At 39.7% G+C, this 23,261-nt stretch overlaps 1 protein-coding gene across 1 annotated transcript; it reads left to right on the forward strand.

Moving 5' to 3' along the window:
- Positions 1-305: 305 nt before the first annotated feature.
- On the forward strand, positions 306-23,094 carry map3k20 (mitogen-activated protein kinase kinase kinase 20). The gene is made up of 20 exons (XM_011489908.3): positions 306-582; positions 2,685-2,892; positions 4,737-4,824; positions 7,517-7,618; positions 8,390-8,455; positions 8,558-8,586; positions 8,688-8,825; positions 10,523-10,609; positions 11,969-12,043; positions 12,132-12,238; positions 13,854-13,989; positions 17,732-17,776; positions 17,862-17,892; positions 17,980-18,119; positions 18,983-19,045; positions 19,117-19,206; positions 20,924-21,040; positions 21,209-21,283; positions 21,417-21,567; positions 21,643-23,094. Exons 2-20 carry the CDS (start codon positions 2,734-2,736, stop codon positions 22,350-22,352), a joined length of 2,409 nt encoding a protein of 802 aa, XP_011488210.2. The 5' UTR covers positions 306-582; positions 2,685-2,733; the 3' UTR covers positions 22,353-23,094.
- Positions 23,095-23,261: the final 167 nt, after the last annotated feature.

The following is a 23,261-nucleotide window of genomic DNA, read 5'->3' on the forward strand; positions in this document are numbered from 1 at the left end:
GGAATGGACATGTTTTCATCCATGATTCAAAGTAATATGTAATTCTCAATTGACAGTTCAATTTGCAATTTGATCATGCAATATGAAAATGCCTTTTGCAATTGACGTGTTAATGACTAACTCAGGCTTGCAATATCAAAATGTGCTTCACAATTTATATTTCAAACAAGAAAAATTACAATTCAGTATTACAATTAAAAAAAATGAAATTAAAGCAAAATCAACTGCAAAACTGTCAATTGACAAAGTGCATATTACTTTGAAATATGGGAGGGGTTAAAAAAACTTCCTCTGTGGTGTGGCTCAAGTGCCATGTGGGGTTGTTCAACGTTCATCCAGCAGGGGGAGCTGTTGCCTTCAAATTGGAGGGGAACTGCAGCCGGAAAACTGCCACACAGCATAAAACAGCTTGTTGCTCAAACTATGCAACAAGCGAAACTTCACTGGGAGAGCAGAGAAAAAAAGGGAGACTCCACACGTGACTTTCCGGAACTGCAGTCGCTTTTCGAGGTCAGGCTCATGCCCGGCGTGAACGGAACCCACAACGTGCTACTCCGAAAGCCGAACCTTTACTCTATGGTGGTATGTATGTATAGAACGCGGTCTAATAAAACTATTTAGCTACATAATTCAACTCATTCATTGTATTGCTAAAGCTACGTGCGCGCGCGCGTGACGCCTGTCGTCTGAAGCTAAATATGCTTAAACCACAGTCATAATCCTGTTGTAAACAAAGCGTAACTTTTATGTTTTTGGTGTCACATTATGTTTTAATGCAGACGCAGACTTTCCGTTCAGATCTGATTACAACAACCTGAGCTTTCTGAAGTGGCCATCAGGTCTCATTGTTGAGCGTTGTTTGCTGTTAGATGATGAGAGGCAGCAACACTGACAGGAGGGGGCGGGGGGGGGCATATCCAAGTAACCCTGGTTTCTTGAGTGGTCAGACAGAATGAGGGGGGGGGGGGGGGGGGTTGCTCTCTGCAACTTAGCAAATTGCTTTGTAGCTAAGTATAGCATGAATACAAGTAAATCAGCTGAAAGCAGCGGCTCCCCTCTGCGACAATGGAGGCATTTCTTAGTGTGATGGATAGTAATCCCAATGAAGACCGAGGCTGTTGGCTTTTAAAAGCCGTAATTGCTCTGCTGTAAATGGAAAACCCAGGAACAATAACAGAGCTACAATTTCCTTTAATGATGGATCCCCCCACACACACTCCTCCTCCTTTTTTTTTTTTACTAGATGCTTTTATTTTTGCGGTGGACAAACAGGAGGTGTGATGATCAGTTGGGGTGGATTTGGTACATTTGGTGTTAGGGCCACTATGGCCTATAAATATTTTTTTCACACCAAATTTGATTTCCAATTTTAAGCATTTTTGTTCTCTTCATCAGTTTGACTTTCTTCAATCGTGTTTTTAACATTTTCTCGTAGCTTTTTTCTAATGATGGGGGACAAATTTAAGATTAAAACCGCCTTTCTTAGTATTTCTTTATTACAAATCGTTGTGAAGCAGGAGCAGATGAAAAATAATGTGTTTGGAAAAAGCTTGCAGCTCTGACATAGGTGCTACAATGGGCAGGCCTCATGCTCCACTCCATTCCGATGCATCCACCTGCAGACGATTAGATCCATGTACGTTTTCCTCGTCTGAGCTGGCATCTGGCTCAAAACTGTACAGCTGGATGGCACCGCCATTTTTTTACCCCTGTACTGTGAGCTTGCGGTTGTGAGGGACTGTAAACTAGCAGGAGAGAGTGTAAAGATGATGATGCAAATTTCTGCCGCTCTGCAGGAACTACGTCCTAGAAAACCACACAGCTTTTTTGATTTTGGCTGAAAAAGGGCAAAATCGCAGTTAAAAGAGCACTGGGAATGCTTTTACAATATATCAAAAGATAATTGTGACTTTAAACAAAAATGAAATGATGTAGTTATTAAAAACTCTTTTATTGTAACATTTACTTTGGGAGTTCAACTGAATTAAGGGGTTTAACAGTTAATTTGCACAACGATTCAATTCATATCATAGTTTTTATTTGCTAGTATGATTCATAATCGATATTGGTTCATTTTGATCGATCCAAATCACTGACCTAAAATCGATCCAGGACATCTTTCATCACCAGTGGGACTCAGAGATAAATATCTGGATACTGAACAGTGCAGCTGAAGTTTTCCAGATTCCTTGTTTTTCTTTCAAGATAATCAAAATTAAATATGAGTACAAAGAAACAAGTAAACAAGTATCAGTGGATAATCCATTCACATTTCAGTTTCCTACTGTTTTTCCACATCAAAAGAATCCAAAGGGAACATTATGAGAACATGATACCACACTCTATGATCGTAGCCAAATTCAAAGGGTTTCCACACATCGGACTGCTATGATGACTTGATCTCTTATTTTTTTTCTTTTGCGACCATCACATGCGTGATGTCACATGTGCAGTGCTTAAACCAAGCACAGCAGTAGATCCTGCAGGTCACTGCATCATATGTGTGTGCACGCATTGGCTGGAGCCTGAGCTTGTTGTCACTGATAAGGGCTGGAGGTGGAAAATGAGGAACAACTCAAAGATAAACTGACTTGTAGGATCAGGCGGGTGCAGTCGGGCTGCTGTTGCACCGACAACTTGGATGGACTTTGTTGAGTGACTTTTTTTTTCTCCCCCCCCCCTAGTGACCCCCCCCCCCCTCCTCAGAGGCTGAGTTGAAGCTGCCATTATGAGATGTCGTCTCCCAGCGTTTCTTTCGTGCAGATCAACTTCGGTGACATCCACTTCTTCGAGAACTGTGGCGGCGGCAGCTTCGGAAGCGTGTATCGAGCCAAGTGGGTCTCCCGGGACAAAGAGGTGGCGGTGAAAAAATTGCTGAAGATTGAAAACGAGGTAGGAGCCGTGATTGCTGGGGCTGTTCGTATACTTTTTTTAATTGTCAGAGTGGTAATCATTTTAATTGCTACCCTATTTTTGTTGGATGTGGCGACTTCTTTGCCCTTCACGTGTGGTCATTATAAACTCCTCCAGTCGGAAAAACGAAAAAAAAAAAACAACAACACATTATTGTTAAATGAAAGCACATACTACAGCCCCCACCCCCCCACCCATCTAGAATCCTTATAAAAGGAAGGCTCTTGTTTTGAAGGAACATGTCTTAGAGTTGTCGGCCCGAATGTGCTCAGAAAATGGTTTTCTTTATGAAATTGTGAAAAGGTCACTGATATTCATTCATTTTCACTCAATGACAAAGAGAAGATTGTTCAGTGAAAATGTTAAAACGAGAATGTGATCCTCTCACTTTGAACTAGTTGTTCCTTTAATTACAGTGTTTTGTTACAATGTAATGAACTCAGTCCCACAGGTTCTTTTTTTTTTATTCAGTAAACGTTCCACGTGAGTTCCTTTGTACAATAATTATGTCTTAATAGATCTTTACATGTGCTCCACTTTTGATCAGCTCAACATGGACTGAAAAGACACCGAAAGGCTTTTAAAGGTTCACTATAATATCAGATCACGCTCACGTGCTTTAGCCTCTAGATTTAAACACATTTTAGCTGCTTTTGTTTCCACATCCTCCTGAAAGAAAGAAAGCTGGCACCTTCCTTCCACAAAGAACAAAGCAGGAGATATCAGTGTGACTTTAGAAGAACGGATCATTGTCTATACAGTTTAGCTGAAACTGGCGTTTGGTGATAGTAGAAAAGATCATTAATGCTTTTAAGGCTGGTTGTAAGGCTAAAATAAAGTGTTATTGTTTTTTAGCTTTGTGACTGTTATGATGTTTGTGAGCATATTCAAGACAAAATGTAAAAACGCTCTCTTTAATCAGATTATGCGTAAAAAATTCAGGTATTTTTTTACCATTAGAGCTGATGTACTTTCTTAAGTAAGGCACACCGGGTTATGAGGCACATTAAGCACAATAATTAGTCAGATAAGTTAAAGTTTATTAGTCAAAGTTTTTTTATTAGTCAAAGTTTATTAGTTGAAACACAATACATTGTACTACGGTAATTTGATAGCTGCAATGCGCCATAATTTACCACATTGTACTAAAACATTTTTTAAGCACCACATTAGGCATAAAATTGTATTGTGTTCAGTAAAGAAACCAAAATGAATTCACAAGGCACAGCAGATTGTAAAGTGCACAGTCGATTTTCGAGAAAATAAAGGATTTTAAGTGCGTTTTATGGTTTGAAATACACATAAATCCTGCTGAATACTTCTGTCAGAGGTTATATGAGTAGGACTGAGCTCAACATTGAGTTTTCTACTTGCAGAACAGTGTTTAAATCATTCATTTGTTGTAGACATAATATTTTTATAAAATGATGTTTTCTTGGTTCACTTCTGTGCTTTTAGCTATTTATCTAAATGTTCCAGTTAGCTTTTTTTGTTTCTTTAGGGCCACAAAAGGCAAAGCAGCTTAACAACTTTGCAGAAATTCTGCATGCTAGTTAGGAGATATTTTTCTAAAATTTCTTATTTTTTACTGAGCGTAATTGTTTAATTGTGTAAATACTGTGTAATTTTTTTAACCCATTACCACATGATGTTACAGCATATACTATATATGCAGTTATAATCTTTTTTTGACTATAATGTTTCTTTCTGTATCATCAGAATTTAAGTGTGGTTACAAATGAGCTCATTTCATTTGTACTAGCAATCATATTGACTTGGATTCTTAATTATTACAGTAAAATGTGCTTTGGTTTGTTGCTCAGGCTGAAATCCTCAGCATCCTCAGTCATCGAAACATCATCCAGTTTTACGGTGCGATTGTTGAAGCCCCCAACTATGGAATTGTCACTGGTAAGTTTATACATTCTGATGCCTTTGTTGAAACATTTTTATCTGTTATAACATGTGTATCACATGGCTACATGAGAAGATTAGTGAAAGAATCTGTTGACACAAGCTGCAGATTATTGGAGAGCTTTTCAATGCAAACAAGGAGTGTTTCTGACAGACACTCAGAAAGGCATTTGTGGGTTGTTTTTTTTTAATCCACCAGATTATAAAATGGGTAGAAAACATAGGCAACCTGAAAAGCCTGAATAGGTGTGGCCTTTAATAAATAATCGACCAATCAAGCTTTTGCTTAAAAGTTAGCTAGAAAGCTGCTAAAAAACAACAACACAGTGGTGGCCTTTTCGCTCGTAAATACGTCTGAAGACCATCAGCCTAAAATCAAAACAGCAACGACCCCAACAAAAAAAATAAAAGGAAGAAAGGCAAAGATTAGGAAAGAAAAAGGAAACCACTTTTTAAAAAAACAATCGGCCGGTTTTGCTTGTTGAGATATTTTCAGAAATCAAAACTTAAAAGTGATGCTCTGTTCCATCTTTATGTTTCCATCATTACCGTATTTTCCGGACTATAAGTCGCCCTTTTTTTCATAGTTTGGCAAGGGGTGCGACTTATACTCCACAGCGACTTATATTAGAAATAAATTGAAATAAATACATTGTTAACCCTCCTGTTATGTTCATTTTTGAGGTACAGAGATGATGTTCCTGGGTCAATTTGATGTATGAGGTATGTTAAGTGTTAAGAGTATGTTAAGTGACTCAGAGAATCAGCAAACTTTTTTTACAGTAAGATCTTGAAGGCTAAGAACATAATATTCTATTTTCCAATGATTTCATAGATTCAGAAATGCAATAAAAATGACTATATTCTACAAATACAGGATGAAAACAGAGTATTAGTTGGCCAATGATGCTTCATGAAAGGAATAAATAAATAAATATGAGAAAGAATTACTGTGAAATTATGAGATAAACAGTCTGCTATGATTATGTCATATGAGGTTGTGGAACTTATTAGTTCTTGGTCCCAGATTTTGTCAAATAAATTTCCCGTCAAAATGCGACTTATCTGTGTTTTTTCTACTTTATAATGCATTTTTGGGCTGGTGCGATTTATACTCCGGAGTGACTTATAGTCCAGAAAATACGGTATAATGTTTTCAGTTACGACATTGTGTAAAGATACGTACATTTCACACAAACTGGGTTTGAAATTGTTATCGTTTAAAGTTGATTTGATGTGAAAATCTGTGAAATGAACATTTTGGACCAAACGTCAAACAAAGCTTTGTTTCTCTTTGAAAGGTGCAGATCTCTGTGAAAACATTTAGGGGACTGTGGACGAAAATACCCAAGAATGAATGGGAATGTGACCTTAACATGCAGGAGAAGCAGATCCCAGGCGATCTTCTCTAAAACGCTCAAAAAGCAGCTTTTTATTTGTTTATTTCTTTTTTGTTTATTTATTTACACATAAAAAAAACCTTCATGTACAACAAGGATAATCAAACTCAGGAAATACATAGTTGACATCTGACAACAGAAAATGCTGTAAAGCTGGTTTTCCATTTGACCATTTTTTGGCCAAACTCAGTCAAATATACATTTGGACAAAATCTTGTGATGTGTTTTGTCTCCATGATGCAGCAGCTGGGTGTTCTTTTATTTGTGAAGACAGAATCTAATTAAATTCAAAGTGTTTATGGTCATTTTGAGCTCTGTCATAAAGTTTCTCACTATGTTGACCCAAAGCATCAATCTGGGCAGGTTTTTCTTTCTTGTTGGACATTTGTTTGTCTTCATCCACCTGCTGGACTTTGGTAATATTTGCAGTGACTCAGCAGTTTCATAAACTAATGAATGGTGGTGATTTATTGTCTGCCAGTTAGAGTTCCGTCTCTTCTTTAAATCAGAGGCTGGATAAGAATTTACAACCCGCGGCGCTGTCATGTTGTTCCTGGAATGTGGGACTTTCTAGGTGCAAAGTGCAGAAGCGCACAGGTGCACGGTGGCGGAGAAATCCGCTGCACCGGTTTTCATTTCTGCTGGCCTGCTGTCTGCACAAGACTCGCATAAAATCCAGGCTTACGGTGATCAAAATGAAAAAAAAAAAAAGATGTCTTTTATGATGGTAATTTGGCGTCGGTCTTGGCGCCTGTGTAAGTTTACATGACTGCAGTGGGATATGATTAGGTTATTATACACAAACAGAGTCTTCCTGCTGTTCAAGCTGCTGCTCTTTTGTTCTTAATTCAAGAAACTTACTGGCATAGCTTCTGTTTTTTTGTTTAGTGGAAATGTTCCTTTGCTGTGTTTCCTCATTCTTTTGCACACAGATCAAACCGCATTTCTTCTTCACCTTTGGGTATATCCCTTCAGGGGTTGCCACAGCGAATCAGCTTTCACTGGTGGTTTTGGAAGAGAGTTTTACGCCGGATGCCCTTCCTGATTTTACCCGGACTGGGGGCCGGCACAGGGGGACCCGTACTTGGGCCCCCTTGTGGCTAAATAGTTAGGCAGTAGCGCAAAGGGTCTTTCCTGAGGACCCCCCCTGGATGAAGTTCATTGCGCCCCCTGGGAAGCCAACCCCGGTTTCCCACGTCCTACACACAAACTGAGCCATCCAAGCACATGTGTATATATCTTAATAATTAGTTTCCCTCCAGTAACTTGTTTTTTTTTTTGCTCCTCAGAATATGCAAGTGGTGGCTCCCTTTATGATTACCTCTCCAGTGAGGAGAGCGAGGAGATGGACATTGGACAGATCATGACGTGGGCTGCAGAAATCGCTCGAGGTAATTTTGAAATTTATGATGAAAAGACAGAGTAGAACTCTAACGTGGCAGCTGTTCTTCTAGAGGGATGTGATGTAAAAATAAATATATCTAACAGGTTTTGTTGCATTTTTCCTTTTTCCCCTTCAAGGATTTTGCATACCTTGTTGCTGATACTTTTGCTTTCCATTTGCTAAACAGTGAAAACTTTTTTTTCTTTTCAGGAGGTGTTAAAGACCCACTCTGATAAAATAGTGCTTTGGGTGTTTTCTATTCTGTTGCATCCACTTGTAGCCGACTAGATCCATGTACGTCTTTGGTTTCCTCATCTGAGCATGTGGCTCAAAACTGTACAACTCCAATATTGCTCGCCATCTTTTGTTATTGTCAGGATGGGGAAGTGTGTAAGCTAGCAGGAGAGCATGTAAATAGAGAGCTCTCAGCAACTGGGAAGGGAATGGGTGCGGGGGGGCTCCACACTAACAGTCCCGTCCACAACTCTCACGCAAATTTCTGAAATTGCCACTCTGCAGATACTTTGTCCTATAAAATAACACGTTTATTTCAATTTTGGCTAAAAATGTCAAAATCATAATTAAAAGACCACATGGTGACACTTAGGTAAAAAGATGATCAGAGTGGGACTTTAATAAAATGTTTCAGGAGGTTTGCTCTTCACACGCTAATGAGTTCATAAGCAGTAAAGAATGTTACTTGTTGTTCCCTGTTTCTGCTTTGTTGTGATGAGTTGTGTTTGTGATGTTCTGATCCTCTGCTCATGTTCTGCTTCAGGAATGCATTATTTACACTCAGAGGCCCCAGTCAAAGTCATCCACAGAGACCTTAAATCCAGAAATGGTAACATGTTTGTTATACGCCGCAGCTCCTTTATTTTCCGACTGAACATTGTGATGTTGATTTTAAAAGTCAGTTTTATCTCATTTTCTCCCTTTTTTTAAGTTGTTGTAACTGCGGACAAAATTCTGAAGGTGGGTTTTTAATTTAACCGAGTTTAGTTACTTTAATTCCAAAGAACGTCTCACTAGACAAAGAAGTTTGTGTTAAAGTTCTTGATGGTGATTCCTTGCAGATCTGTGATTTTGGGGCCTCCAAGTTCCTGACCCACACTACACACATGTCCCTGGTGGGCACGTTTCCCTGGATGGCTCCAGAGGTGATCCAGAGCCTCCCTGTGTCTGAGACCTGTGACGCGTTCTCCTATGGAGTGGTGAGTGGCAAAGGATGGCCACGCATTCAATACTGAAGAGCCGTCTAACATGAAAAGCTGCAGAACGCCATTATTGCCTCCGCGTTTACTGAAAAAGCTGCGACAGTCTGCAAAAGGGAATATCCTTCAGCTTCTATCATTTAAATATTAATTGTTAATTATTGTAGGTGAGCGTTTTATATCCTGTTTGAATTATGAGCTCAAATTATGCTCACAGTGCGGAGCTGAAATAAGTCATCTTAAATTGTGGATTTGATTAAGAGCAGATTTTATTTAAAAAAAATTTAAATATTTGTAAAAACTTTGCATAAAGTTTTAACACTCATCGTCTGCAGTTGACCGTTGAGGTCAGAAATGTGGAACGGGATGAACGTCTAAAAAAAAACCTCAAATATTTACCAAAATCTGATTTCATTACCAAAATTCATTCATTCCTTCTAAACCCGTTTTTGTCCCTTCCGCGGTCATGGGGCTGCTGGAGCCTATCCTGGCCACTTGTGGGCGAAGGCAGGGGACACCCTGGACAGGTCGCAGGGCAATTACCAACATATTTTGCAAATAAATACATCAAATTTGATTAAAGTACATTTATTTTAACTTACAAAAAAACAAATTTGATTGAAAATGTGGGAAAGAACTCATCTTCCAAAGAAAAAAAATCAAACTGAACAGTCAGTCTAAACTTAAAAGTCCAACTTACATAAGGAAAAAGAGCCCCTGAAATTGGGGCGAATACATTTGCAGGAAATTGCACTTAAGTTCTTCATAGCTCTCAGGCACCATCGCCTCTTTTTCTTTTGCTTAAGTGAACAAAAACATTTGACCTTTTCAGGAGTGGACCCTCTACAAAGGTTTGTTTTTTGCTCTTAAAAGTTTCTGAATGCATTTGGAAGTTTTCTTAGAAAAAAAATCGGTAAATTTCCTCTACTAACCTAAACTGTTAAAGGTGTTTTATGACTTTTGACAAACCTTTAATATCTAATCATGATTGTTTGCTTTCAATTAGCGCTTAATAGCTTTGATAATTGTCTAAAAATGACCGCTAAAGTGTTGTACATCAGCTCTAAAGTGAACATTTTAGACTGCACATAGTTTGTAAGACATTAATGCACTCAGACAAAGTTAAAATATAGATTATAGAAACATTTTTTAACAAAAAGTAAGATAGTAAATTATCCCAAACGCCTGCAAGTGTTTCTCTCTGATCTGCTTAATCTGATGAAATCCAAATGATCAAGCTGCATATTTAAAACATGTGACCGTTACGCAGACTTCTTGTTATCACAAATGTAATATCTTTATTTTTTATGCGGCATCTCTTGGATTCATCTTTGTTGATGTTAATGCTTGCTTCCATGGATCCTGCCCATACAAACAGGAACTTCTGAAACTGCCTATTTCTATTTAGTGTTGTAGCAAACATACAGCACACTTATAGTTTCTGGTTTTTACTGAACTAATTCATGCAAAACTGCAGAAAGACTCCTCTATGAGGCTTCTTAAAAACGATAGCTGTTTGAATTTGTGTCCTCTTCAAGGGACAGATGTTGCAGCTCTCCACAGCAGCTGGACTTGATAAGATTTGCTTTAAACCTGTGAGAGTTTGGGGGGGATTATAAGATGGTATACTTCACTTAGAAAAAATGTTTCTTTTGAAAAGACAGGCGTCTAATTTTAACTTCTGACTTGTGTTTCAGGTTCTTTGGGAGATGCTCACTCGAGAGATCCCCTTCAACGGGCTGGAAGGTCTGCAGGTGGCCTGGCTGGTGGTGGAGAAGAACGAGGTGGTTTTCACGTAAAGTTTAAAGCAGGTCAAAGAAATGACCTCTCTTGTCGTGCTGGAGATCAATCATTTCTGTTGTAAAAAAAAAAAAGAATGACAATGGACGTGAATAGCCAAGGCGGATCTCGGTTAAAATCCCAGCTTGGGTCTTTCTTTGCTTCTCCTCACTTTCATTGGTTTGAATTAAATAATGAATAATATCATAATATACTGTGGACATAAGTGTGGTTGCTGTTGGTTAATGAACTGTTTCAGAAAACAGAAAAATAATATCAGCATAACAGAGTGGAGCTTTTTGCAGGTGTCTGTTTAGATCATTTTTTAGAAAATGTCCTTAAACTCAAATCAGAAAGGTTAACAGCTTTTTGAAATATGAAAGTAAACTTTGTCATTCTTGTACTTAAAAGACATTATAAATACAATGCTTTTCTATATCTTGCATAATAAGACAGGTGAGATATGCTGCTTTTATTTTTTATTTATAAAAGCAGAAGAAGACACAAGATAACTTGTTTTCTGGTGGCTTCACAGAATCCACTAATCAGCTGACACTTTCTGTCCAGTTTTTATTTCTAAAACTTTCTTCAGTCCTTACTTAATTTTGTCTTAAAGTATACATTTAAACAGTCATTCTCACCTGGGATTCAGAGGAGCCAAAACTCCCACAATCCTGTGCGTCAAGGGTGTGTATGTTTTCCGCCTCACATGAACCGATGTGTGTCACGAAATATGGACCGCCAGTTGATACATAAAAGATTCAACGAACTTTGTGGGGATACGATTCCTAAATTATTACAATCTATATATTTATTATCATTCGGTTGTCATTTAACATTTTAAATAAAAATGCCTTTTAACAAAGAAACTTTTTTTTTCTTACTGGCACTTATTTTTCAAGCAACAAAAAACAAAACGTCTGCAGCATAACAGCTTTATACACGAAAACCTGGCATTTCAGGGTTTTAGATTATTTTGTTCTTTGCAGATAAAAAAATTGTGTCAGGTGTTGTTTGAAGTGCTGTGAAAAAAAGAATGATCAAAAGTCTAGCGCACACATTACTCACTGTGGTTCATGCTTAGCCAGCTGTAATCAACCCAACTTGTGAGAAGCATGCTTGTGATTGGACGTCTTTTTGTACAACAACAGGAAGAGAAACTAACAAAGTTTGCCAGAAACCGATTATTTACTTCTTGATTGATTTTATACCTTTTTTATCATCATGAACATGTCTGTATCTGTGGTTTTCCAGCGATGCTGCTGTTACTCTCAATGCTCGATCAGGTTTTTGATATCTATCATTGACATTACTACTGCACTGGATGAGGAACTAAAGAGTGTTTTGTTTTTGTGTTTTTGCAGAGGTTAACCATCCCGAGCAGCTGCCCTGTCAGCTTTGCTGAGCTCATGAGAAAATGCTGGTTAACGGAGCCAAGAGTGAGTCAAACCTGCAACGACCCCTATGTGTGTTTTCATTTCAATTAGCATGGACAGAAGATGTTTTTTTTGTTTTACCTTGATGCAGGAGCGGCCGATTTTCAAGCACATCCTCTCCACTTTGGAGTCCATGTCTAAAGACACAAAACTTCCTCAACAGTGCAACTCTTTCCTTCACAACAAGGCTGAATGGAGGTAACGGGATCCGCTACTCTCTGCAGCCAGCAAATGTATTTATATCCCCATTTTCTCACCACTAAACTGCCTCAGCCTTAGGAAATGTGCAACGGTTTTGAAAGAATGATGTGGAAATGTGACTGACGGGGCCCACGAAGCACAGAAAAGAAGTTCAGATTGTGCATATAGATCCTTAATAATTACACTGATAGCTTCATAAAGACACGACAACCCCCAAAGAATGATCCATCTGGATATACTTCCTCCCTTTACCCATAAGATCCTAAAAATAATCACTATCTTTTTCAAGTAGAAGTGTTTAATTGGCCTGTTTGAGCAGCTGGAGGTTTGATGATGTTCGGCACAGCCTGAGTCTCAGCTGTCACTTTATTCTCCGTATGCTTGTCTGTGGGCCTTGTCTGCGCCACCAGGGCTTATTTCCTCAGAAGTCGTGCTGCTGAAATCCTGTCCAGGCAGCCATCTGCAGGTGGAGCAGGTCAGAGGGAGTTTCAAACCCAGAAAAACCGACAGAGATCTCAAGACGTCTGTCAGGAGCCAGAGAATGAAGAGGCTTTTAGTCTGATCCGCTTGGCTGATAGTTAAACAAGCAGATATTTGCTTCAGCCAAAATAGGATTCTGTGCAGTGCAGGTCATTCAAACTGGCTTGATTTTTCTTCCACTTGAAAATGTTTCGTGGACTAAAAATAATATTTAACAAATTCTAAACTATGAGCTGACAGATTACTGAGCATGCTGTTTAGAGAATCAAGAATTCTCAGCAGTTGACAAACAGATCAAAGTTAAAACGCAACTTCCAAGTTTAACGTAGGAAACTTCAAGACAGGAAGTGGAAGATCTGGAAAAACAAGCCTTGAAGTTCCTGTCTGGGCTGTATGTTTTTACAGGAATATGAAAACCTTTCTTTTTTTTTCTTTTTTTTTAAAATGCTGCTCCCCCTGCTGGACAAAATAATGTCTCCATAATAAGACGTCACTGCTCTGAAGCTCTGCTGGTTCTAATATTTGTCCATAGAAATATATTTTTCTTGGATTTGAAATCATTACTGTCCTAAACTGTGATACATGTGTGTCAGTATATGCATGGATGGATGGAAGAATGAATGAATGGATGGATGGATGGATGGATGGATGGATGGATGGATGGATGGATGGATGGATGGATGGATGGATGTTTTTTGCTAAAGCTTGCATAACTGTTTAAGTTATGACCTAATGCTAAAAACACTTTCAATTATATTTTTTTAAACAGCAACTTTTGTGTAGCTGGGAATTCTGGGTATTATTCGCTCATTGAAAAAATTTGAAGCTTTACTTCAATACATTTTAGGGTTGACTGATTCTACATTGTTGATTTGTCCAAAGAAGATATTTACTTTAAGGGATGTTGAGCAAAATCGGGAAAGAGGAACTAGTTTTTTTCAAATCAATTTGCACTTTTCTGTTTGCCTCTGAAAGAACGCAATTACTTCATGTTACTGCAGCAGACATGAAGAACTTTAGGATCACTTTAGACAGCAAAAGAGCAAAATACAAATAAAAACCAGCCGATGTGATTTGGCATTTCACTGGAAAAATCAAAGCGTTTCAGGTGTTTAAATGTTTCTGTGTGAAGGTGCGAGATTGAAGCGACACTTGAGAGGCTGAAGAAACTGGAGAGAGACCTGAGCAGTAAAGAGCAGGAGCTGAAGCAGCGAGAGAGGCGCCTAAAGATGTGGGAACGCAAACTCATCGAGCAGTCCAACAGCCCGGTGAGTTACTCCCTCTTCACTTTGGTCCACCTTCACCTCCAAGCCGAGCTGTTGAGTGGAGGGTGGCGGCCTGTCGCATCTCCCGCTTCTCAAGGACATCAAGGGGAGAAGCGACAAGCTGCTAAATGAAAATGAGGAGGTGCGTGACAAAAAGCAAAGGGATGCATGTTTTGGAACATTATGGTCTGTGGAGACACATGTCGGCGCTGCGTTTACATGCGCGGTTTGCATCGAGATGCCAAATGAGGTTGAACTGAATCTCAAGAATCCGTTTTTTCGCATTCAAATGCAGCTTTCTGTTTCATATTTGTTTTTGTGTGTTTTTTTTGCAAACACACAACTTTATGATTATTACCCCAAAACAACACAAAAATAAGAGGAAGAGATCAGACAAAAAGTGAGCATGTCAATAAATGAAAAGAATAAAAAGTGTCATTAATACATATTTTTGTCTAGTTTGCGTGTTTGAAATCCCACCATCTTTCTATAAGTTCTAAAAGTGTTTCAAGTGGTCCTTTAGTTATGATGATGCCATTTTTTAGCCAAAAAAAAAAAAAAAACGGTGTTATTTTCTTAGATATACAGTAGTATCTGCAGAGCGGCAGTAGTTCATTAGAAATTCCCCTGTAAATTGTAGGCGAAACCATTGGTACAGAGAAAGCCTTCCCCCATTTCCCATCATCTCTTTGCTTATACTCTCCTGCTAGCTTACAGCTGTACATTTTCTAGCCAAATGCCAGCTCAGACGAGGAAAACTAAGATGCACATGGATCGGTTTGTCTACAAGTGGATGAATCAAAATGGAGCAGAGAGCTTGTGGCTTGCCGTTGTAGGTCCTTTGTCCCATCGACAAGCTTTTTCCAACGGAATTTTTTCATCTGCAACCAATTCACAATGATTTGGATAAAGAAATACTTAGAAATCTTAACCTTAATGCTACCAAAACATTATAAAAACGGCAAAAAGATGATTTTCATGAACAGATCTTTAAGATCACTTTGATTTAGATTGATTTTACTAACTAGCATAATATTAGAATTGGAAATCTTTCAATAAGTGTATTGCTTAATCTAATATTTCTCTATTGTTCTCTTGAATAATTTAAATCAAATAGTTCTTTACTACTGGTACACTTCAAATTGTTGGTTTTTTTTGTGTGACCATTTCCAAATGTCTGCATCAAAACCTGTCCCACCTCCTCTTTCCCTCTTCTCTGTCCTTGGTCTCCTCTTGTCTGTGCCTCCTCACTCCCAATTGCATGCAGGGAAAAAAAAAAAACAGCAAAGTTGTCGTATCGTTGCGAGGGATCAAACAGAGCACCGTTTCATGTTGGATCATAACATCCAGTAATGAGTTGGTAAATGGGGGTTGAGGACATGTTTGCTGCTCTCTGACATGCAGGCCGACAGGCTGGGCCAGCAGACCTCCTCCAGGTCAAAGCGTGTCAGCTGGACACAAAATCAGCGCCTGGGATGCTGGGGGTGAAAGTCTGCGGCTGCAGCAGCTGCATCCACCGTCCCAGTTCATGTGGATGTGCCGAAGGGGAAGCACAACCGCTTGTTAAGTCCTGTTGTTAATTGTCATGGACTTTCATTAGCTAGTACTTTGTCACACTTGCATGGAGCACATCCAGTAATGGCTGCATGCTGCACAGGGCCACAAGTCACAATTATCAAATATATTTGAAACCCTCCACCTGGGGATATTATGGATGTCATCTACTGTAAGCCTGCTGTTGGGATGTATGGTGCCATGCTGTGAAGAAAGAGCTTTGGGAGCCAGCTGCATGGAGAAGGCCGGGCTTTTATGATGAAGTGACATTTTGCTGACATTAAGATTGGCCAATTTGTTCTGGATGTGGTGGAGTGCAGTTGAAACGCAGTCTCTTACCAGGATGGAAAACGACTTTTTTTTTTCTATCTCACCTCGATTTTAAAACATCCCCATACTCTCAAGCCACCGTTTGGCGGCTTGTGAGCACAGGTTTTCCCCTTAGGATGGCAAAGAAATGAGTTAAATATACATAAAGAGGGTCCTAACTAGAAATTACCCTCCAGACCTGCATGTTGCAGCGGCGAAAATTGCATTAGTGTTTGTGCTCACTTAGGTGTTAGGCTTTGTCTGGGGGAAGGACATGCTCACGGCCCATTAAACTGCTCCCTTTGCTGTCTGTAATCAGTCAGTCTCATGAGGGTGTAATCCTCTGTATCCCTGTATTGTTGCTCATTAGCTGTGATACTTCAGCTTTAAACCTCATCTCCACTCATGTGTTATCAAGTCCCAGACAAATCACACTTAATGCAACAGATTCCTACCTTTGTTTGGATTTGTCAAACCCAGACACCTGAAGCGTGGGGGGGGGGTCTGTTTTAGTAAAAAGAAATGAATCTAAAATAGATTAAAGAGCTAGTTTTGATTATTTTGATTTACTTACACAAAAAGTAAGCTGAGAATAAATGTGGCAATATATTTATAGAATTAAAAGAATTACAATTAATTAATGCTTTAAAAATGTGCTTTTTACCACCTTAACTTTAAAAATTCTAAAATCATTTTGCATTTTTAGTTTAATTCTTTCTGATTAGTTTTGTAACCTGATGCTCTGGAGCCACATGTGACTCCTTTACCCATCCACTGTAAATCTGATGACATATGGGTCCCTTTGTGAAAATTTATTTAAACTTCCGATAATTTATGAATTTGTGGTTGAGGTTGTCTGTCAGCAAACACAACATGAATAGCCTAATTGTCTTTCCTTATTTGTTCATAAAGCATAAATATGAACTATTGAGCTGAATTTTGGTTTTAAAAAAAGTTTGCTATAAGCTGTTTTTATTATTGGAATAAGGTTGAAGCACATATTTTATGCTTCACAACAATATTCAGCACCTGTCCAAAGAGAAAGTGCTAAGTTTGTACTGTTTTTCTTTCTAGTGGATTCTGTACCAGTGCCATTGTATCTATATTCAGGTTAATAGCAATAACTAGCAAAATTAATGACAACCCACCTTAACCCTAAGTGATAACAACAGAAAAGGGTATTATAAATCTTTCATTTTAACACATTTGCTACACGGAATGAAACTATGTCTTTCATTTTTAAAGATTTATATGTGCATTTGATATAAGTAAATATTACTATTGTATTTTTAAATATACTTTTTCAAAATTGAAATGTGTAATTTGAAATTACGCCGGTGAAGTTGAGTCTGTTTACCGCTACAGACGAGCAGCTTTTCAATGCAGCATCCCCTGCTTGAATGTATGGTGGAGTCTGTCGACCGCGGCTGATGAGTAGTTTAGAATCTGAGCCGCGACGGGATGCAGCAGAAAGATGACAGAGAAGGAAAATCACTCATTCATTTACTCATCTTTTCCCCAATTTTCCATTTCATTATTTCTGTCATTAGACATCATGATCACAATCAGGAAATCTTTATTCTAGCTTGCAAATATATGCCTGATTGCATTTAATGAGCAATAAAGGATTTTTTTCAAATTATTTGAATTTATCATGTTTGATTTTTTTTCCACTGATGTGAAAATTTATGAAACAAAATTTCTGAAGCTTTACAACTTGGAAGAAAATTGTGTGTAAAGACACAGAAAGCAAATATTTATTTTACATTTGGATTGCTGCTGAAATTGGGATTAGGATTAGGATCCATTATAATAGGACACTAATACTGTCAACAGTCATTTATAATCTACTGTTTTGACTTAAATGTCTCCTTCTCTGCAGCTGCTGCCCACTCTGGACATATATACCTGGACAGAGGAGCAGGTGGTCAGTATCATTGTCGTATTTACACAGATTTGCATGAAAACATTGATTTTACTCAATGGAAGGCATTGCTGCTTCTGTGTTTCAGTATTTCTGGATGCAGCAGGTTTTTGGCACAGGTATGTGCCCCCCCCCCCTCCCCGTCCACAATAGTTCACAAATGATAATAAAAAAACTGGTTAGTTGGAGCACTTTTTGTGTTTCAGGGGTCGGTACATACGACATGCAGCGCTACGCGGACCTCTTTAAAGATAATCACATCACAGGAAAACGCCTGCTGCTCCTCACTGATGGTGACATGCGGGATATGGGGGTTAAGTCCAAAGGCCACGCCATGCACCTGAAGGTAAACAAATGCATGCAATGCAGCTCCTTTAAACACCCACTCTGATCATCTTTTGATCTATTGTTGAAGCACCCACTCAAATCAAAAAGCCCGTGTTGATTTTTAGGATATAGTTTATACAGAAGTTCATTAAAAAATTGCCTCCGAGTTGTGGGCGGCACTGTTGGTGTGGAGCAATCTCCCCCTCCCTGTTACTGAGAGCTCTATGTTTACATGTCATCCAGCTAGCTTCCAGCCCCTCACACACCCAGCCTAACATTACTGGCGCCGTTTTTTATCAGCTGCTTCTGATTCACAACAATTTGAATTAGGAAATACTCAGAAATCCATTTTTGATATTAATTTTCTTAATATATGTCCTTTAGGGCTGCACAATATGAGGAAAATTCACATTTTGGGATATTAATGATCAATATTGCGATGACGATATAACTTGCAATACATGAACAAATAGCAAAACAACTAAAAACATAATTTCCCTTTCACTGCAACAGTTTAATTTAAATATGAATCAACTCTAGTCTACATGGGAGGTGAGCATCTATCATAAAAGGGCTCCATCTGATTGGTCAAATGCATAAAGGGATTTATTTGATTTGTTAAACACTTAAAGCCCATTTAAGGTAACCATTTATCGCAATTGTCCTTTGCAATATGCATATTGCACAGCTTGATATGGCCAAAGCTTTAAGTTTGCGATTTTTTGTGCAGGCCTAGTGTCCTCCATCATCAGAAAAAAGGTCACAAGAAGATATTATTATAAACACAATTTTCACTGGAGTGGGTCTTTAACTTCCATTTTACAGGAGGTGATCTTAACCGGTTTATTACGTGAAATTTATGGAGAAATTTCTGTCCAACAGGCTGAAATAGAAAAGCTAACCAACGATTATCTTGGTTTCGTCCACTTCCCTCCACTCTTGAAGGTATGACACCTTTTTATAGATGTTTTTGTTTGGCCCACACAAAGGTCCTTTATCGATTCTCTTACCCTCAGGATGAGCTGGAGAAGGAGGTGGAGCAGAGTAAAACAGTGAATCTGGAGTTGGTGTTTGGATACCACTGGAAACCAGGAGCAGGAGCCTCAGTAAGTTTTGCAGAGGCACTCTTGAGACTGCGACTGCAGCATACGCTGCAGCTGTGAGCATCTGACGCCGCTCTTCGTGGGCTCTGTGAAACCCACAATTAATGAATATCACAAAGAAGTGCACGGGCTGCTTTGAACATCCTGCTAATAGTGGATACTTTCTGTCAGCCGCTGCTGCTGCTGAAGCCGTTTGAGGATTTATGACAGTGCCTGTTATTCTGGCTATGAAGGCATCACTAGACATGTATTAAGCCCCCCCAAAAGAAAAAATAAATAAATAAACATTTCATTCTCAGTCTTGTTTCACATCCACCTCGACTCGCTCGCAGCTCTTTGTTAGACTCTCAAACTGTGGAGAAAAGGGTGGCTCTTCACTTGCTGTTTGAATTTAATCAAAAATAGCCCATTTAGCCAGAAGTCATTTTCTTTTAAAAGGCAAACGTTATTTAATCTTTCAGCTGTTCATTGTCCCATCATAAATAGTCCTCTTTCAGTGTGTTCGGCAGGGCTGAAACGAGCCTGCTAATTGCCTCCCATTTCTTCTGACATGTGGTGGTTTAGTGGGTAGAAAACACAGCGGGGAGAAGGAAACAGGAGGCTGAGAAAATGAGAGCTAATTATTTTCCCCTGCCTGGTGTCAGGTTCCGTGTCAGCCTTGTTTTTACAAACTGGAAGGTTTTTTGCACTAAATAAAACAAACCCGCACTGCATTTTTTTTTCCCATTGCCCCTCTTTGCTGGCGATGTCATGGAAGCAGCTGCACTTCTCAAAGACAAAATGAGGGCCTGCGATTGTGCGGACACCATCTGACAGCCACTGAGGGTCCCCTACTAATGAGGATATCACCGTGCAGCCAAGTGAAAGGTGCTGAATTATGTATGAGTTGTCATTAGACGCACTCGGGTTGTAGGCATCATTACCAGACATTGTTTCTGCTGGAGAGATTAGACCAGCGTGGACCTGGGATCCCCGGTGTGACCGTCCAGGGCCGACACCAGGCCAGCACGGGGCCACTGGTGTGTTTCTGAGCCAGAGGCTTGCTGGAGCTTCCCTCTTTGAGCCGCCTCCAGCCCCCCGGGGGAGATGAAAGGGAGGTCGAAGGCTCCTCGGACGAGTGTGTTCCTGCCACTCCTCTGATGTCTCTCTGTGTGATCCCTACACAATGGATTGGCCTGTGCCATGAACCCCAGCGTGGCTAAGCAGTGACATGTGGCTCCGGCTCTGAGGAATCGGAGGAATCATTACAGCCTTGTCAGCATTCAGCATGCAGAAGAAGAGGGCTGGAGAATTCTTCAGATTTAAGCCTCCCAGGTTGATGTATTTAGTCTGCATCACTTCATGAGAAACGAACAATTATGTCTTCTTCACATTAAAAGCAAGAGCCTTACCCATAATCCTTTTAGGCAACATCAAAGGTTTTAAATCTTAAAGAAACTATCGTCATAAATCTTTCTTTAGGATCAGTTCATTACATTTCCATCCAATTACAGTTTTTTTTGCACACTTTTGATAAAAGTGCCTTGTTTTCAGTTCTTTGCTTGCTCTGACTTGCCACCCAATAACCTGCTAGTGCCGTTAAACTACCTGTAGGTTGTGCTCTTGGTTTGTGTTGCTGCAAAAAGCAACTTCACAGAATGAGGTGAAACTTTCCACACTTTTCCGCTGAATGCCTGATCTAACTCCGTTAACCTGATCGCTTTTCTTTTTCTTTTTTAAGGACTGCAAGTGGAAAGTGTACCTGGAGCTGGATGGAGATGAAATTGCAGTAACGTACATCAAAGACGTCACCTTTAATGCCAACAGAAAGGATGTGGAGGTCATGAGGATGACTAAGGTATTGCTGGGGCAATTGTCAGTAAACAGCTTTACAAGCACTCTTCCTCTTCTTTCTTTTTTTTTTTTGTTGCTAAATAATATCGGTGCTGTGATCTGACTTGACAAAGCCTAACTTTTCCACCTGTCACAGGCTGATTTCTAACGTTCTGATGGTTTTACGCTGCAGCCACCGTTTGTGATGGACAAATGGATCGTTGGGTTACAGCACAACCAGAGACTGGACTACACAGTTAATTACGAGGTGAGTCATTTCAGCGAGAGGGACAAAACAAGGCAAATCTACATCCATCCACAAAAATCCTGGAACCTTTTGGGATAATTATACCCTTCAATACTAAATGTCACTCGACCTGATTTTTTTTTTAACGCTTTAGAATGATGTCAAGTCACCAAAGAGTACTAGACACAGCTGCTCGGTGGAGTGGAGTCACAGTGGTGGGCAGGATGAGATCAAGACCGTGGAGCTGGTGATTGAGACGGCCGCAGCTCACAACGACTGGAATGCCAGCGAAAAAACACATTCAGGTACCCAGACAGCTTTTGACGAGCTACTGGTGGCTATTCCTGCCGAAACAAAACGCCATGTGGCCTCTTTTTCAGATATTGATCCCAACTGGATGCACAATGTCAGGCAGAGACAGATGATGACCCAGAATTCACAGCAGAAGACCACTCCTCTGACCAGTTCTGACGCCCGCACGCTTCCTCAGTTCCTCTCTGCACATGAAAGTCAAGAGTCTTCTTACGCCGCGGCGGTGCGGCGCTCTCCAAACCGCCTCCATGCCACCCCTTGGTCGGACTCTCGCAGCTCTTCGCCAACCGCCAGCTTATCGGCCAAACTCTCACCCATCAGCCTGGGGTCAAAGGGCAGCAGTCCCTCCAGCACTACGTCCGAAAGCACCTTAGAAAGAGAGCGCCCCCGCAGTGCCGCTGCAATCTACAACCGCCACAAAAGCAGCTACTTCGGCAATGCGTTTGCCATGGGGGGGAGGCAGAACAGAGGGAACGCATGGACTGGTAATAGAGGAGGCTACGTTCAAAATAAAACTGGCAGAAGCCCACAGCAGCCAGGCAGGCCTCGCTCCAACAGTTACAGTTTCTCCTCACAGAACCCCCCACCCATAATCCCAGGGATACTGTCTGTGACGGCAAACCCCAGCGAGGAACAGGAGGTAGGCAAAGCCAGCGATGGAGGCTGGATCAAAGTGGAGCGCCCAAAAAAAGTACAACGTCCGGACAACAAACCAGCCAAAGGTCGACCTGCTCGAAGGGGCAGCAGAGGAGGGCGTGGGGCCGGGGGGAGAACTTAAGGACCTCCCCTTTCCTAAAAATGCAATTTACACTTTTATAAACCACTATTTTCCAATCTCATACTTAAACATTATTTTGATCATGCTACAGAAAACTATTTTATTTGTGTAAAAAAAAAAGAAAGTTTGCTCTTTTTAGATTATTTTAAAGATTTTATTCTCAGAGTCTATTTATCATTCTATGTGTACAAACACTTATCCGTTACATTCTTATACGGGACATGGAGCTCACACTCTACAGGGAGCAAAATAACTCAAAAAATGTCAACAAAGGAAAAAGTTTTTGTTTCACTTGGTGCTTGAATCGTGTCCACTTCCTGTTCTCTACAGAAATGTTGCAGGTTTTATTGAAAGCTTTATTGTCTTTGATGACTTCTCTATTTATTCACTTTTATCAAGGAAATGTTTACATATTCCCCTCAGCTGCTTTATTAATTAAAATCTCTTTTTGCTTACAACAAAAGTTCCTCTCAAAGTTCATCCTCTTCATTTAATGAAGTTTCTAAATTCATGGTTGGATTGATGCATGGGCATTATGGGCTTTGGGTGCGTCTCACCGGTGGCGGCGTGGAAGGTCATGCGTAAAAAGAAGTCATAATTAAATGAACAGTTACATTATCCCATATCATTTAAATGTTTTAAAAACATTAAAAGTACCAAACAATTTGTTTCTTGGTTTAAGGCCTTTTGACTTTGTCAATAACCTTTCTCTCAATAAAATCAAATAGTTTCTTTACTCTTGCAGATCTTGTGTTTTTTTTCTAACTTGTTTCGCTTGATCATTCATTCATATTTATTTTCAAGTTTTGTAAATGACAAAAACATAAATTCTTTATACTTAAATCTCATGTATATGGGTCAAAGCTGACCCCAACACCATAAATGTTACTATTTTTAATCATGTTAAAT

This window comes from Oryzias latipes, chromosome 21 (assembly GCF_002234675.1).
Source record: "Oryzias latipes chromosome 21, ASM223467v1".
In the NCBI taxonomy this organism is placed as follows: Eukaryota; Metazoa; Chordata; class Actinopteri; order Beloniformes; family Adrianichthyidae; genus Oryzias; species Oryzias latipes.